Source organism: Melospiza melodia, chromosome Z, assembly GCF_035770615.1.
Source record: "Melospiza melodia melodia isolate bMelMel2 chromosome Z, bMelMel2.pri, whole genome shotgun sequence".
Taxonomy (NCBI): domain Eukaryota; kingdom Metazoa; phylum Chordata; class Aves; order Passeriformes; family Passerellidae; genus Melospiza; species Melospiza melodia.
Window position 1 is genome coordinate 32,996,572 of NC_086226.1, and position 15,079 is coordinate 33,011,650.

The following is a 15,079-nucleotide window of genomic DNA, read 5'->3' on the forward strand; positions in this document are numbered from 1 at the left end:
CCCCCCCCCCCCCAAACCCAGCTTCCATTAAAGTTTTTATGGGAGACCTTGATATGTACTTCAGTGTGAGCAGGTACCAAATGAGCAAAGAATGAATGAAGAGATGAAGAAAATACTGCTGCAAGTAAAGGAAGTATTTGCAGAAAACAGACATTGCACAGCAGTACTCAGAAATGTTCTAAGTAGAATCACTTGTGCTAAGAGATGCAATTGTCTTGGTTCTGCATTGCTGTGAATCTGCTGGTGCCACTCTAGTGTTCCCAGTCATTCTGCTTTAATCCAGATAGATAACATTAAAATTAATTTGATTGGGAGGGGTCTGTGTCTTTCTGAGAAATATTTGCCTTTGGGGTAGTAGCAGAAATACACTAAAGGTGGTGCAAGAAAGCACACCCAGTGTAACTTGTTGTAGCGTAACATCGCTCAGCTTCATCTCTCTCTGTGGTGTCTCATGCCAGTTAACAGTGAAGGCAGCTAGTCGACTAAAGAATGTCCATATGTGTGCTGTAGGAGTTTTTCCTGTGGCCTGCTCTGAGATGGTCACTGCAAGATCTTGCTGTGAGGAGAACTTTTGGAGAAAAGTATCAGGAGGGAGTCAAATTAAAAAGCAATAGGCATAAGGACAATAAACTGAAAGTAGTAATGTAATCTTCAAACTGCAGTAGGAAACATGCTGAATGGAGAAAAATTCATCAGCTGAAATATCAGTTTGTAGAATGTTTTTGGGCTAAGAGAGGAGGCATTATCACTGACTTCTAAAAAGTTATTTCCCCTTGTTCAGATTGCTAGTGCAACTACTGCTCCATCAATCCCTACACATCTGTCTCCGGGCTTGAAAGATGTGACTCTTCGGTGTTTGGAACTTCAACCTCAGGACAGACCACCTTCAAGGGAGCTGCTGAAACACCCAGTCTTCCGTACTACATGGTAGCTACTTATTTGTAAGGCTGAAATACTGAAGAAAATGCTACTGAATATACAGTAACTGTCTTGCAGTGCAGTTATGTGCAGCAAATTATATTATTCTGCTGGCCTTAATGATAGATACATCAAGAGCATAAGGCCAGTGGAGGACCCTACCTAAGTATGTGATTGACAAATCAAGATCTTTACCTAAGCTCAGTATGCAACATTTCACAATTCATGCAGAGATTTGTAAACTGTGCCTTTTCAAACATCTGGCTCTATGTTAACATAAAAATATTTTTCTTTAAATCTGCATGATTATTTAGCAGGTAAGTGATTTTTATTTTATTTAGAGCACTTTTTCAGCACTATTAGAAGCTGAGAGGCTCAAGATCTATTTTAATATTGCAATCACTGTTCAATTTCACATGTAGATGCTCTGCAATTAGTAAGTTTTCAATACTGGTTAAAAGGACATTCTGTCCCTTTTAATTACCTGATGCTCTCTGAGTTACAAATCCAAATATTGATGGAAACTTTAAAAAAAGCATTTGCCTTCCTATAAAGTAAGAGCAGGCACTCATGGTTCACTGTGCATTTACTGCTGGCCATGTAATTTCTTTTGAAATCAAAGTTTTTCTTTGTATTTTTAACTTTCATGAAAAGGGGATATTTTAAAATAGTCTTTAGAAAAAAAGATGCAAGCTGTGTCAAGGAATATTTTCCTGACACAAGAGTTTTAAAACCAGATTTGCTGGAAATCTGGGATAAAATGCCACTTTCAACTAGGATGTTGAAGGCTCTGATAGTATAGGTTATTTAATAAACAAGATTGTTCTGTATAAAGTAACTTAGTCTGAACCATGCTAGAAGTTGTTGAGCCTTTTTTTTCATATAGCTGTTTCTTCTGGCAAATCGTGTAGAGAAGTTTCATGTCAAGGGCCCCCCCCAAACCCAGCTTCCATTAAAGTTTTTATGGGAGACCTTGGCATGTACTTCAGTGTGAGCAGGTGCCAAATGAGCGAATCTCATTCTTTGTGTAAAGAAACTGAGGTTACATTCTCTACTGATAACAAGTTTTACCTGCTGTTTTCCTTCTGCCGTACATCATCTATTTACTGTAGCCATTAGTGGTAATTTAATTTGAAAATGTTAAAAATATTACCATAAGAAAGGTATTTATTTTAACAAGAAACAAACTTGGACTTGAAGATCCAGATAAAGTAAAATGTGAAGTAAAGCTTCACCTGTAGTGCAAAACTTGTTGGTTTTTAGGAGATGTGGGGTTTTTTTTTAAACAGTTTTTAAAAATTATTTTAAAGGCAGGTTTTTAGATTCTGATGCATGTAATTCTGAAGGAAAATGGCAGCTTTTTCTTTTGCTTTTTTAAAAATGGGGATCTTTTTTAATCTAATAATGATTGTGTTTAATCCATTTTGAAAAAAATTACTGTTCATGTTATAACTCTTCAGAAGCCAGTTGGATTGTTGGACTCAAATAGAATTGGTTATTTTCAAAGACTCAGGACAAGCTAAATAAGCTATAATACCTTAAAAGTGTATAATACAAATTGGAAGCAAGACATCTTAAAGATACGTTTACATGAATGATAGTGCTCATGCTAATAAAAAAAAAAAAAAACAAACCATGTCATTAGTTGTGAATGTGTTTCTTTTGGAAATTTTACATTCCTTTGTTTTTGAAGATTGGCAGACTTTGAAGAGTTAAAAAGATAATACCGAAATGTGAAGTTTGGTAGCTCTGTTTTGTACTTGACTTTTTTTTTGACCACTTTAGAATTTCTCATTCTAATAAGATTGTTTCCAAGTCTTTCCTATGTGCAAGCTTTAAAGGATGCACTCTTGCCAATTCATGTACTGGAAGATCAGTTTTCAGATTAATACTGTTTCTGGCAGAAATGTAAACTGTATAAACTGATGAACCTCAGCTAATCAGTATTACTATGTAGATCACCATGCCTACCACATTTCAAACTCAAACTGCCTCTTAGGTGTCCAAATGCATTTGTTTGAGTTTGCATTTCCCTCGGCTTGCTGGTAATTGTGGTGTTTTTAAAATGGAGATGTGATGTAATATTCTTATTTTCTTTGGATCAAAGCTGGACTGAAAATTGTATTGTGTAATTATTTTTGTGTTCTTAATGTTATTTGGTACTTAAGTTGTAAATAACGTCTACTGCTGTTTATTCCAGTTTCTACTACCTCAGGTGTCCTATAGAGTTTCTTCTACCAAAGTTCACTTTCACAATGAAATTATATTTGCTATGTGACTGATTCCTAAGACTTCCAGGGCTTAAGGGCTAACTTCTATTAGCACCTTACTGTGCAAGCAAATTTTACAGAAATCTCTGGGTTAAGAAATTTGGCTTCATTGTATCCTTTGTTATTTTAAATATATCAAGATATTTTAATTAAAAGTTTTTACCCCATTGAACCAATTTTATATAGTATAATTTGTACGTATTTTGGTGTTTTTTGTCTTTATAGTAAATAAAAGTTTTTGAACAAACTTTGTCCTTTGCTTACTGTAAGACAAACACATTCCTTTTACTGATGGAAATAAAATATTTCTGGTACACGTCACTGTTTATACACAATTTCATACACTTGATATATCAAGACTTATTTTCTAATAAAGGGCAGCAACAAAGACTTATTTTTTAAAATTCCTGATGAAGAAAGGAAATTCTCTTATGACAGCACTGGTATCTACAAATCTCACTTGATTATGCCTTTAAGCCAGAAATTGTCTAAATTTTGCCTTACTGCAAAGGTAACAATTACGTATTCAAGTGAGCTGGTTAGGTCAGTTCTACAGCCATTGAAGCGTGTGTTGGAAGTCAAGTCTGTTTTGTGTTTCTGGTGAAATCATTCTGTTGCTTGAGATTTTAGTTGCAAACAAAAGCCTTTTATCATCCAGGCAATCCACATATTGCAAAGCTAGGGCTTGTTTCAGTTCTTGTCTTTCTCCAGATATTTTGGAAATTTAAAAATTAATAATTTTTTATGGAAATAGATTTCAACTATAGGCTTTCTTATGACTATAAATTTTGTATTTGGAAGGACTACACTTTTTATTATTTTTATTAGGTAGGATGCTTTCTGCAGATAGATACAAGTGCATCAATTGAGAAAAAAACTGGCAGCAGAAATCTTCAAATAAATTCTAATACCTGATTTCTCAAATCAGAAAAATGTATTACCTGAAATGTCAGAAAGGAAAATACATGGCAAGGATTTAGTAGGAGACAAACTTACTATAGTGTATCTTTATCTGATTTACTATAGAAGTTCTGAATCCTGCAGTACTGTGTCCTACTTGTGCTGTTGCAGCCTCCTTTTGAGGAACGAGGGATGGCAGAGGTGACTGGTGCCCAGCAGACGGCAGTGAATTTCAAAGACACCTACGTAGGGAGCCAAGTATGTGCACAGGGCATGTTCTTCCACAGGCCAAGGGAAAGCTCTTTGCCTGGTGTGACTTCTCCGGTGGGAATAAAATCACGTTTCTGCATGTTGGTCATAGGTTGAAGGTCTGGTGGTGTTTCATCTTTGCAGGTTCTCCCTTGAGGCTAAGGACTGCCTCCAGAACATGTTGGAATGTCACGTATATCCTTTCATCATATGGAAGTGGGCAACTTGTGTGAATGGCTGCTGTGACCTAACAGCCCACCTCCTAAAGCTATTTCCCTTACTAACTTTTCACTCATTGCTTAGTCTTCCTTAGTAATCCGAATCCCGCTGTGACTGCCTTACTTTTAAGAGCCACAACACACATGTGATGTGGTGACCGTGTATCTTGTTTTGTGGTTGTAGCACACGGCTGCTGAAACCCGAGTTGCAAGTCTCGAAGACCTTTCGTCTGTAATTACCGAGGAAGGCCAGGAGATGGCAGAGAAGCACTTTGCAGCGGCCACTGTGCCTTTTCCTGCATTTTCCTTCAATTTCTTCAGTTCGCACTAGCCCTTCCCTCAGCTCCTGTTCTTGGAAAAGATGAGGAAGGCCAACAGTGGAATTGAAGTGATTATGGAATAAATCAAGGCACAACTTTAAACATTTGTAAAGCTCTGAGATGGTAAGTTAATTCTGATAGTTAGTTACTTGCTTTGATGGGCCCGTCTCAAATTTCCAAAACCCTTGTCAAAATTTCAGGTCCAGAGGAAGGAGTGTAACCCCTTAGAGTGTTTTGAGGTCTGATTTCTCTGTTTACTCCAAAACCAATTCTCAAACGCTCCATATTTTTAAAACTGCTTTCTGAATAAAGTAAAATACATGCATACATGTTCTTTTTGTCCCAGTTCATTGGCAGTGTTAAACTAAAACTGAAGATAAAGAGCAGCGTCCAAAGATAAAATTTTTATGAAACTAGGTATCCAAGCAGCCAAAGGACAACACTGGCCAAAAATTATAACAGTACTCTTATCTTTACATCAGTGGTGGTTTGTAGAGAATGGTTTGGGGGCCACTGCTAATTTTTGAAGACCAGTTGCTGAATGATTGTTTTCCTTCCTACATTTTTTTTAATTACCTTAGAGATAAGTGATGGCAGAATGTGGCACCAAAAGGGTTTATGCCCCTGTTTGTAAATGCTTGTGATTTGTAGTATATCACTTCAATCTGTGTACTTCGATGCTGCTGCTTGCTGTACATCGGTCAGTGGGAAGCACCTTTAAATCTACAGTAGCTTATGATGCTACAAAGTACAACTCATGTCTCCTTGTGACCACAGCCACGTACTAGCTAAAAGTGTGGACAGAAGTGTAACGAGGCTCAGGTCTATAACTGAGCCGCTCATTTTATGACATGGATCGCAACTCTGGAGGACAAGTCTTAGGAGGAGCCGCTGAGGGAGCTCAGGTGGGGGTGGGGATGGGCTCAGCCTGGAGAAAAAGAAGTCCCGAGGTGACCTGCCTGAGCGGAGCTTCGAGCCAGGTGCGGGTCGACCTCTTCTCCCGGGAAACTGGATGTGAGGATGTGGCCTTAAGCTGCTTTGAGGGGGGTTCAGGTTGGATATTAGGAGGAATTTCTTGACAGGCAGGATGATAAGACATTGGAAAGAGCTGCCCGGGGAGGTGGTGGAGTCACGGTCCCTGGAGGTGTTCAAGGGAAAATTGAACAATGATCCTCACAGTGGTATTAGGAGATAGGTTGGACTCGATCTGAGAGCTCTTTTCCAGCCTAATTCGTTCTGTGACTAGCTGAGGCACTAACAGCCCTTAGAATCGCTAGAAGCAGGCACTGGATGATTTTGGAGAGGTGCTCTGACAGTGTAAGGAGTGGTCTTCAACGGCCGCTTCTAGATTATTTTTAAACCACCTTTTCATCTGATTTTGTCTTTTCGGATTGTTCAGTACAACACAGAAGGTGCAACGTAACATTGTTCCGAGAGACCCGTGTGTATTTCCGTCTGTAAGTGTGCACCCAGGAGCTATGCGTTTTCATTCCCGGTGCCTGCAGGTCTCCCCACCCTGGGTACCGCGCCTCGTTACCCGCGGAGCGAGAGCCGGGCCCCCATCCCCGGCCCCGGGGCTGCCCCTCACGGCCCGCCCGCCGCTCACCGCCCCGCCGGCCGCTCGCAGCCAATGGCAGCTCACGACACAAACGCGCCGGCGTGTGTCCGGGGCGCGGATTGGCTGTTCCAGTTTGCGCGGGCGCGGCGCGGCAGCGGGGCGGTGCCGGGGCCGTGAGGGAGAGGCCGCCATGCTGCGGGAGCTGCGGCGGCGCTGGCGCTCCTACAAGTACCGCTTCGTGCCCTGGCTCGCCCTCAACCTCCGCCGCCAGCGCAGGTGAGGCGCGGGGAAAGACCCCGGGTGCCAGCCCAGACCCCGCTGCCCCTCGTCGGGATGGTCTGGGGCGCCGCAGGAGCTCACTCAGAAGTGCTTCAGCATTGGTCGTCCCTCGGCTGTCATTAAATTCTTAGGCACCTTAAAATGGTGTTTAAAGTTGTAGGTAGGTAGGTAGGTAGGTAGGTAGGTAGGTAGGTAGGTAGGTAGGTAGGTAGATAGATAGATAGATAGATAGATAGATAGATAGATAGATAGATAGATAGATAGATAGATAGATAGATAGATAGATAGATAGATAGATAGATAGATAGATAGATAGAAGATATGATAAGATAAATAATTCCTTCTTGGTAAGATGTGTATGCCATCGTAAAAGTATTTAAGTTATTATGACATGGTTATAAGTAGCAAAATTAAAATAAGCAACTAAATTAAAACCTTCCTTGCCCGTGCAATATTTTTCTTGCTTAATTTAAAGTGTAATGAGTTCTTTGTTTTTAAAATAAACATTACTATAATTATGTTTTATTTTCGGTGCTTTTTCCACTGAGAGCTCAGTAAGGTTTAACTTACTTGTGGTAAATACTCAGAGATGAGGATTTATAGTAGAACAAGTACTAGTTTTTATTAAACAGTCTTTTTCAGTGTTTTAAGAACAGTGGCTTTAGCTTGAACAAGCATGAACAAAGCTTGGGGTTTTCTAAAAAAAAACAGTGTATTGAAGTTACTGGGTGCTGCAAAATGGCTCTTCTCTACTTAGAAAAAAAAAAAGGTCATATATGTTTCTAATTTTAAAATATTTTATTTTCTTTACAGGACCCTTCGATATGTTCCTGAAAGCTCTCAAGACAAAATTATTGCTGATGAAGACGTCTTTGAAACACTACTGAAAACATTTAAAGCTCTGTTCATTAATGACTTAAGTAGACAAGCAGATATTCTGGCCTTACTTCCAGAAGTCAAGTGTCAATATTTAGAATTACTTTCTGTGGAGCAGAAGCAATCAGAAGTAAACTCTTGTAACCATCAGGGTCAGCATGTGTTTAGTCCTGAGGACGTTCTGTTCAACACGCTTGGGTTCACTGTTAGCAGAGACCGGAGTTCGCTGGTGTCTGCTGGAACTGGAGTCTTTGTTACGAGAGGTTTTGTTCCCAGGGGGACGGTTGTGTCTATGTATCCTGGTAATGGAGTGTTCCTATTTTTGATTAAGTTAGATGGGACTTCTAACCATCTGATCATGGAATGCCAAAGATCTACACTAATTTTTGTTCTGTGGGTTTTCTTTCTATCATTCCTTAACAAAATCGCCAGTTAGGAGGCTGCATGAGAATATTTATAAACTACTTAGAGTTATTTTGGAAATATTTAAAAAAATTGTTTATAAAAAAAATTTAGTAGTTAAAGCCTGATTTTCCTGCAGCTGCAAAACTTGTTTCAGATTCTTTAAATGTAAGTGCACACGAGAAATTTAAAGTAGATGAACAGAACAGTTGAATTCCTTGGGGTTTCCGTTTTGGTTCAGGATTTGAAAAATGGCGTTTGAGATCTCCACACAGGTCAGCAGACAATTGCATGAGCTTCTTCAAAGTATAGAAGTACAGAGTGGAGGATGGAAATAAAACCTTCATTTAGCAGAACTTTATTCTATGAAGTGTGTTTGGAAAAATCAGTACTTCTCTCTTCCTCATTTCTCGGAACTGTATTTGCATACATTTCTTAAAAAAGTTTGTAATTCTGTCAGTATGGCGAAGCTAGCAGCTCTGCTGAGTTGCTTTGGGTTGTTAATGTTTCATCTTACAGCAAAATCATCTCCTGTAGTCTCTGGCCTGTGCCAGCAGTGCAGGATTGGGAGCAGCCCCAGCATTCCTGGGGCAGTGGAGTGCATATTTTGGAGTGCCTGGCCACTGCCATTGATTGGACTGACTGGTAGTTGAGTGCCAGCAAGAGAGCCTGCCACTTGTGCAGCTCACTTGAGATTTCAGGCACATACTAGATGTGAGTGTAGGCTCATTCAGAGTCTCGTGTGACAGCTCTTGCAGCAAAACAAGAGGATGGGCTGTTGAAATGCCTTCTCAGGGTATTGACCTGCCATGCTGGGCATGGGACCTGCGTACAGGCACTGCAGCCTGCCTGTGGCTTTGCCTGGCTCCTTGTGAGATTGCAGTGCAGGATTTCTGCAGAGAGGTGCTGAAGATGCAGTGGGTGTGAGGGATGCAGGACAACAATTTCATGAAAATTGGCAAGCCAGTCAGCTTGCTGGTTGCTTTTCTCTGCTTGGAAGTCATGGCAGGTTAAATCCTCCCCTCAGATTTGGGCAACAGTCTGCTGAAATATTTTGTTGCTGGTTTGTCATTTTTCATCTCCTGGACCAAACAAAATGCCTGTGGTAATGGAGGGAGGTGTTTCAGATTCTTTGCTGAGTCTGTGTGTATTTTTCAGAGTCCTGGTGCAGTAGTCATAAAACAGTTTAGTATCTTGAGCTGTGTTTTCCTGAACAAGTATCACCTGATGTTTTCATCTCTGAAGCACACTAGTTGGCTGCAGGGCTTAATCTACCTCTCCCAAAGATACTAATTTCAGGCCTAGTATGATTTTCTGTGAGGCTTCTCTCTTTGTAATGCATCAGCTCATTTACTTGAGAGGGGATTTTTTACATCCCAAAAAGTTATGTCTGAAAGTTTGTAGGTTTACAGATGTTAGTGTCACTAAGTGAGAGGGGATTTCTGTCCTACCCACTGTCTCTCCTTTGAGTTTCTGTGTGGAGGGGACTGAAAGCCCATTCTGACAGTTAACTTATTTTCTTCTGAAATAATATCTGTCTTGCAACAGGTACAGTATACAGAAAGCATGAGCCCATCTTTTTCCAGTCCCTTGGCAATCCCTTTATTTTTAGGTGCATTGATGGTGTTCTTATTGATGGGAACGATAAGGGACTGTCAAGATCAGTGTACAGGTAAGCAGAAGAAATAGAGGATTGTCACTCTTCTGATTTAAAACAGGGATACTCCTCATCTTCTCTGTTTCTTACCCTGAGTTGTACATGATTGTCATCCACCTGTGCCTTGCTCATAATGCAGACAGCGCAAGGGTGAGAGATGTTGGGTGTGATCCATTATGTACTTGTGTCTTCATCTGTAACACCAGTGAGATGCATTTTGATGTAGAGATCTTCCTGTACAGAAAATAGTTGTACTACAGCAGGATGTAGTGTAAAAGTATTGAAATGTTTCTGAGCTGTTACTCAAACCTGCTTACTTCATTAAGTCCAAGTCCCAGCTCCTTGTGGGACTACCTAAAACTGAAGCGTGTGACTAAGAGCATCACGGAAACATTCCGTGAACTGTTTGGGATCTGTTGGTCAATGCCATGCCCTCCACCCCAGGTGGGTTGGGCAGCTGTACGTTTATGCAGTGGCCATTCCTACAGAGGAAGTAAGGTAACGTGTGAGATGAAGGAGCCTTGATCCATGCTAATGCTGTTGGGCATTTCAGGTCTTGCAGCAGAAGAGATCAACTTGGCCCTTTTCAAATGAGTGATGAGAGCTGGCTCACAGCCACCCTGCAAAACCCACTGGCAGTGGGACAGTACGTCAACAACTGCTCACATGGTAAGTTGTCAGGTAAATTTTCCAAGAATGTGTTTGGCTTTATGGATATAAATTATTTTGAAGTGACAGAGAGAACAGGAAATTGATCTTGTGGGGGCAGTAGTACTGTCTAAAGCAAGCACTTACGGAGTAAAACTTTTCTGAGGTTTTTTGTCACAGCTGACTGTTAGAATCCTTCCATGCAGCAACACTTCAAATACAATTTTTCGTTTCTCACTGATGCCCCAGTTTCTCTCCTGGTATGTAGAATGAAAGGCACACACCCCAAAAGTGAGATGGTGGGAAAGGATATCTGGCAAAATACCACCGGACTAGGACAATTTAGAGTTGCAGATCAAGTTTCCCAGTATTGTTCTAGAAGGCTTTGTGAGAAAACTACCCACGGTGACATGTACAGTAACATTCTATCACTGCTCACTTTGAACTGTAAGACCTTTTTTAGACTTCCTTACATTTATGCACAAAATCTAGGAAATTTTTGTAACCGCACTTGTTGGACCTGAAGAAGGGAACTACTTATTCTGTGTCACTGTTGGTCTTAAGTAACTCACAGGAACAGTTGTACTGTACAAAGAGTTGAATTGATACCATACTCAGCTTCTAAGTGGTTTTCATTACCTGCATTACACTAAAGATTCTCTGCCTCCAAGCAGCATTCAGAAAGGCTGCTGGAGGAGCAAAGCTTGCTGGTGATTGGCACAGAGATACAGGGATGTCACATGAAACTGTTTCTTCCAGGTCATGTGTATGTGATTTTTCTCCCTGCCTATGTTTCTGACATGTTTTGCCACAAGGCAAAAATATTTTCCAATTTTTTTTTTAATTGTAAAAGCAAACACTGTGTTTGGAACTATTAGCAGCACTGTAAGCTACCCCTGGCACTAAACAAGATGTGCCTCTTCACTGATATGTTGATAACTGGGCAAAGCTCCTATAGTTGATTGCATACCGCTTGTGTATTTCAAAATAGGCCTTCAGAGGAGCGCAGTACCTCCCAACAGAGGAATGGTTTTCAGGCTTGGTGAAGCATCTGGTTCTTCTGTAGCAGCAGCACATTTGATGTTTTTCCATGTCTCTAAGCCCTATCTAATAACTTTTTTTTTTAATTCCTAGAAAAAGCAGCAAACGTGTGTTATCAAGAGTTTGACGTGCCAGGACATTTTCCAGTAGAACTGAAACAGTATCTTCCAAACATCGTCTACAGCCATGACATAGAGAGGTTGGCAGCAAATGAAAGAGCTCATAGATTTGTATGATACAAAGCATACTGCATGTGTAAAGAAGAGACAGACATGGTTGAAAAGTAGCAAACCATATGAAGATGAGTTACACAAGAGTGTGCAACTATACGGGGGAGTTACCTCTTTGAATAGACTATTTTTAGTTACAAGATTCCTCATTTTTTTCACATTTTCACACATGAAATCAGCATATCTTTGAAGACACAGTTTTATAAGCAGTGTTGCACTATAGTGCAATTCTTCTGAATCCCATAAAGCAGTAATTGTACTTTGTATTACAGTACTGAAGCTTTTCAGTACCTATCTCAAATCTGTTTCAGCCTTGACCAAAGCCCTTCTGAGATAATTCAGATTTAGGCTTCTTACTCTCTGTTCTCTATGTCTTCTGCTTATGTGACAAATAGGCAGATGAATTTGCAAGAAGAAACCTAAAATTGTATAGAGACAAGTAAAATACTATGCAATATAAGGACATAGAGTTACAGTACATTTAGGAAAATTACAGCATCCTGATCATGACTTGAAAGTCCAACTTTTTTCAGAAATTAGAACACTGGGAAATATTTCTGAGATAAATCTCCTAATTCAAGGATGTAAAAGAATTTTAGAGCATATGATCTGAACTTAATGTAATTCTGGAGTTATTTAAGTATTCTGAAATTTCATTGGAGAAAGTTGTGCATATTGGAAAAATTGCTTTTCTGATAAAACGTAGAGTTTGTTGAGTGAAGGTCAAAGATGCACTTGGAATCTGCAGATAATTAAATAAGTGCTAATAAAATAAGCAGTAGGACTAAATTCTCAGGAAGCCTGGATACTGTACTTGAAGTATGAAAGCACATAAACTATAGGACTGCTGCAGGAAGGGGGAATTTTGCTCTTGCTTGGAATCTGTCCAAGAAAATACGGTCTTCTGGTCATCATTTCTCCCAGTGTGCTGCCACCAGACAGAAATCCCATCTGCTTCTAGGTGCTCGTTTCAATACTCATGTATACCATACTGACAACATAGATTATCTGGTTTCTAGATCTTTTTATGTCTTATGAAACAATTCTCAGTACTTATTTACCTTGTTGTTTCATATGTTTCAAAATGGCCTCACACTAAATTTTGAATAGTGGAGACTTCAGTTCATGCTGTTTTCCACTTCCTGGTTCATCAGTACACAAAGCATGTGCTCTCCTTCCCAGAACACATACTTCAGTTTTAGGGCATGATCATTCATTAAAAGGAAGTTTAGAGGGGTGGGTTTCTCTCCCTCTACATTTCACTGTGCAAAACTGCCTGCCAGCTCCTGATTTTAGCTGACTGAGGGAGCTGGGGGTGTTTATCCTGGAGAAAAGGAGACCCAGAGGTGACCTCCTCACCCTCTACAAGCTCCTGAAAAGTGGCTGTAGTCAGGTGGGGGTTGGTCTTTTACACCAGGCAACAACTGACAGAACCAGAGAACAGGGTCTTAAGCTATGACAAGGGAAATACAGGTTGGATATTAGGAAAAGGTTTTTTATGGAAAGAGTGATAAAGTACTGGAATGGTCTGCCCAGGGTGGTGGTGGAGTCACCATCCCTGGATGTGTTTAAAAAAAAGACTGGATGTGCCATGGTTCAGTTGAGGTGTTAGGGCATGGGTTGGACTCAATGGCCTTAAAGGTCTTTTCCACCCTAGTGATTGTGTGATCATTGACCCATCTCTGCAGATGGCAGCAGGTCTCTGGTGCAGCTAGGAGCCGTCTTCCTGGGTGGTGGTGGGCCCTAGGAGAGACGCTTTAGCCAGCTGGCACCTGTGGACAGGTGTGTCCACAGGAATGGCTTCTGCTGCATGAACTTTGCTGTAGCTTCTGTTCCTGTTTGGGTGAGTGCGTCTCTTGCAGACTTGACTAATCGTTTTCATCTCTGAATGATTGTGTGGAGCAATTGAGTGGAAACACTTTTTGCATACCCACATAGGCTGCTGGTTTTTAAATTATATTTGTTTTGCTTATATTGCTGTCTGTATTCTAGTGTCATTTTCCCATGTTCCCTGCCCTGCATTATGCATATTACTGAAAACTAATCTGGATGAGGCAACTTGTTAAGCTTCTTGAAATGAGGAATTGAAAACAATTTAAAGGAAGATCTAACTGTTCATTTTCACGTGTTTTGCTTCTTCTCTTACAGCCACTTGAGATGTGTAGTTCTTGTCACTCTCAGAGACATCAAGCAAGGAGAAGAACTTTTTTCAAATTACTACACTGTTGTCAGCTGAATTAATAGATTCAAAACTGAAGAAATCTCTGTCAATAAAATATGTATGGTGCCTGTACTTCAAGTTTCATCATCATTTTTGTGTAAGGGAGAGCTGTCATTTTATCGTCCAGAGAGCAAAAACTGTAGAAATTCAGCAAAACTGAGTTTCTCTGAAAATAGTCCACATTTGATGCACAGGTGAAGTTTCAGCTATTTACATCATTAGGTTCTCAGATGTCTGCTGTTGTTGATATTTCTGTAGTTGTACTTGGTGTTCAGCTGTCCATAACGTAGTTCATAAAATTAAAACCTAAGTTCTGGACATGTAATTTAATCTACCAGATTGCACAGTTGTCTGTAACTGGGACTGTTGTAGTATTTTTCCATTTAATTTCCTGTGCTTTAAAAGTATGCAGCTTGTAAGAATCACTATCCTCTTGAATTGTATAATATATAATGCTAATCCTCATAGTTCACAGTAGTTACTAGGTCTATTTTTGGTTTTCTTGCAGCTGACCCCTTTGGTATCAGCTTGCTTTTAAAAAGCGCAGCAGTACAGGCAGTTGTTGTCCTGATCTTGTACAAAGCCCATTTTGGAACCATGCTGATGGGCCCTCAGCTGTACCTGCACAGTGCGCTGTCATCTTGAGCCCATCTTGAGCCACTGGCTTCAGCTGTGCCAGTCCTGTGTGCCTTTAAGCTTCTCCCAGTCCTGATTCCAGTGATTCATGGCAAGCTTCCTGGCATGTAGCAACTTCCATTGCTTCTATTCTGCAAGAGAACTTCATTAATCAGTTGCTGGTATAAACAAGGCTGGTGATTCCCACGTTGAATTTTGCTGCTGTCTACAAACTGCTTTCAGCAGGATGAAACCAGTATTTAACTGCAGAAGTCCAAGCAAGCCTCCCAATGAATTTGTGGTTGGCATAAGCTCATGAGAGAGGAGGAGCTGGGGAATGCTGTGCTGTTACAAACTGGGTAGTGGCTGGGGCAGCCAGAGTGCCCTGCTTAGCTGCTGAGGCATCATCTCCTTTTCAGAATGTAAAGCTTTGTGGCGTTTGCATTGCATGGTCTGCTTCCAAGCCCGAACCTTGCCTGTCACATTCATTTGGAAGTCCTTCACTGCCAGAGGAGTCTGGCTATTTCAGCAGTTAACCAGCTAAAGTTAACCTGCAGAGCTCTGAGACAGTGGCATCAGGCTCAGCATGGGTTGTGCAAGTTTCATGAAGATGCTCAGCGTGACTTCTGGTGACATTCTTTGTGTCATCACTGCTTGGTAAGGTATCAGAGCAGTGA

At 40.6% G+C, this 15,079-nt stretch overlaps 2 protein-coding genes across 3 annotated transcripts in view; both read left to right on the forward strand.

Annotated features, from left to right (window-relative positions):
• Positions 1-3,435, forward strand: part of MAP3K1 (mitogen-activated protein kinase kinase kinase 1) — a 58,446-nt gene extending 55,011 nt beyond the window's left edge. For both annotated transcript variants that reach the window (XM_063181300.1, XM_063181299.1), the window contains exon 20: positions 782-3,435. In XM_063181300.1, the coding sequence (XP_063037370.1) occupies positions 782-931 (150 nt within the window). In that variant the 3' untranslated portion in view covers positions 932-3,435. The remainder of the gene's footprint in view (positions 1-781) is intronic.
• A 2,291-nt stretch (positions 3,436-5,726) lies between these two features.
• Positions 5,727-13,859, forward strand: SETD9 (SET domain containing 9). Its single transcript, XM_063181368.1, has 7 exons — positions 5,727-5,928; positions 6,349-6,709; positions 7,526-7,890; positions 9,539-9,662; positions 10,201-10,316; positions 11,430-11,535; positions 13,715-13,859. Exons 1-7 carry the CDS (start codon positions 5,727-5,729, stop codon positions 13,800-13,802), a joined length of 1,362 nt encoding a protein of 453 aa, XP_063037438.1. The 3' UTR covers positions 13,803-13,859.
• Positions 13,860-15,079: the final 1,220 nt, after the last annotated feature.

Coding starts and splice junctions, on each gene's coding strand:
- SETD9 (XM_063181368.1), top strand. CDS start 5,727: ATGGATCGCAACTCTGGAGGACAAGTCTTAGGAGGAGCCGCTGAGGGA. Junction 5,929..6,348: donor CTGCTTTGAGGGGGGTTCAG/GTTGGATATTAG, acceptor GTGTGCACCCAG/GAGCTATGCGTTTTCATTCC. Junction 6,710..7,525: donor AACCTCCGCCGCCAGCGCAG/GTGAGGCGCGGG, acceptor TTTTCTTTACAG/GACCCTTCGATATGTTCCTG.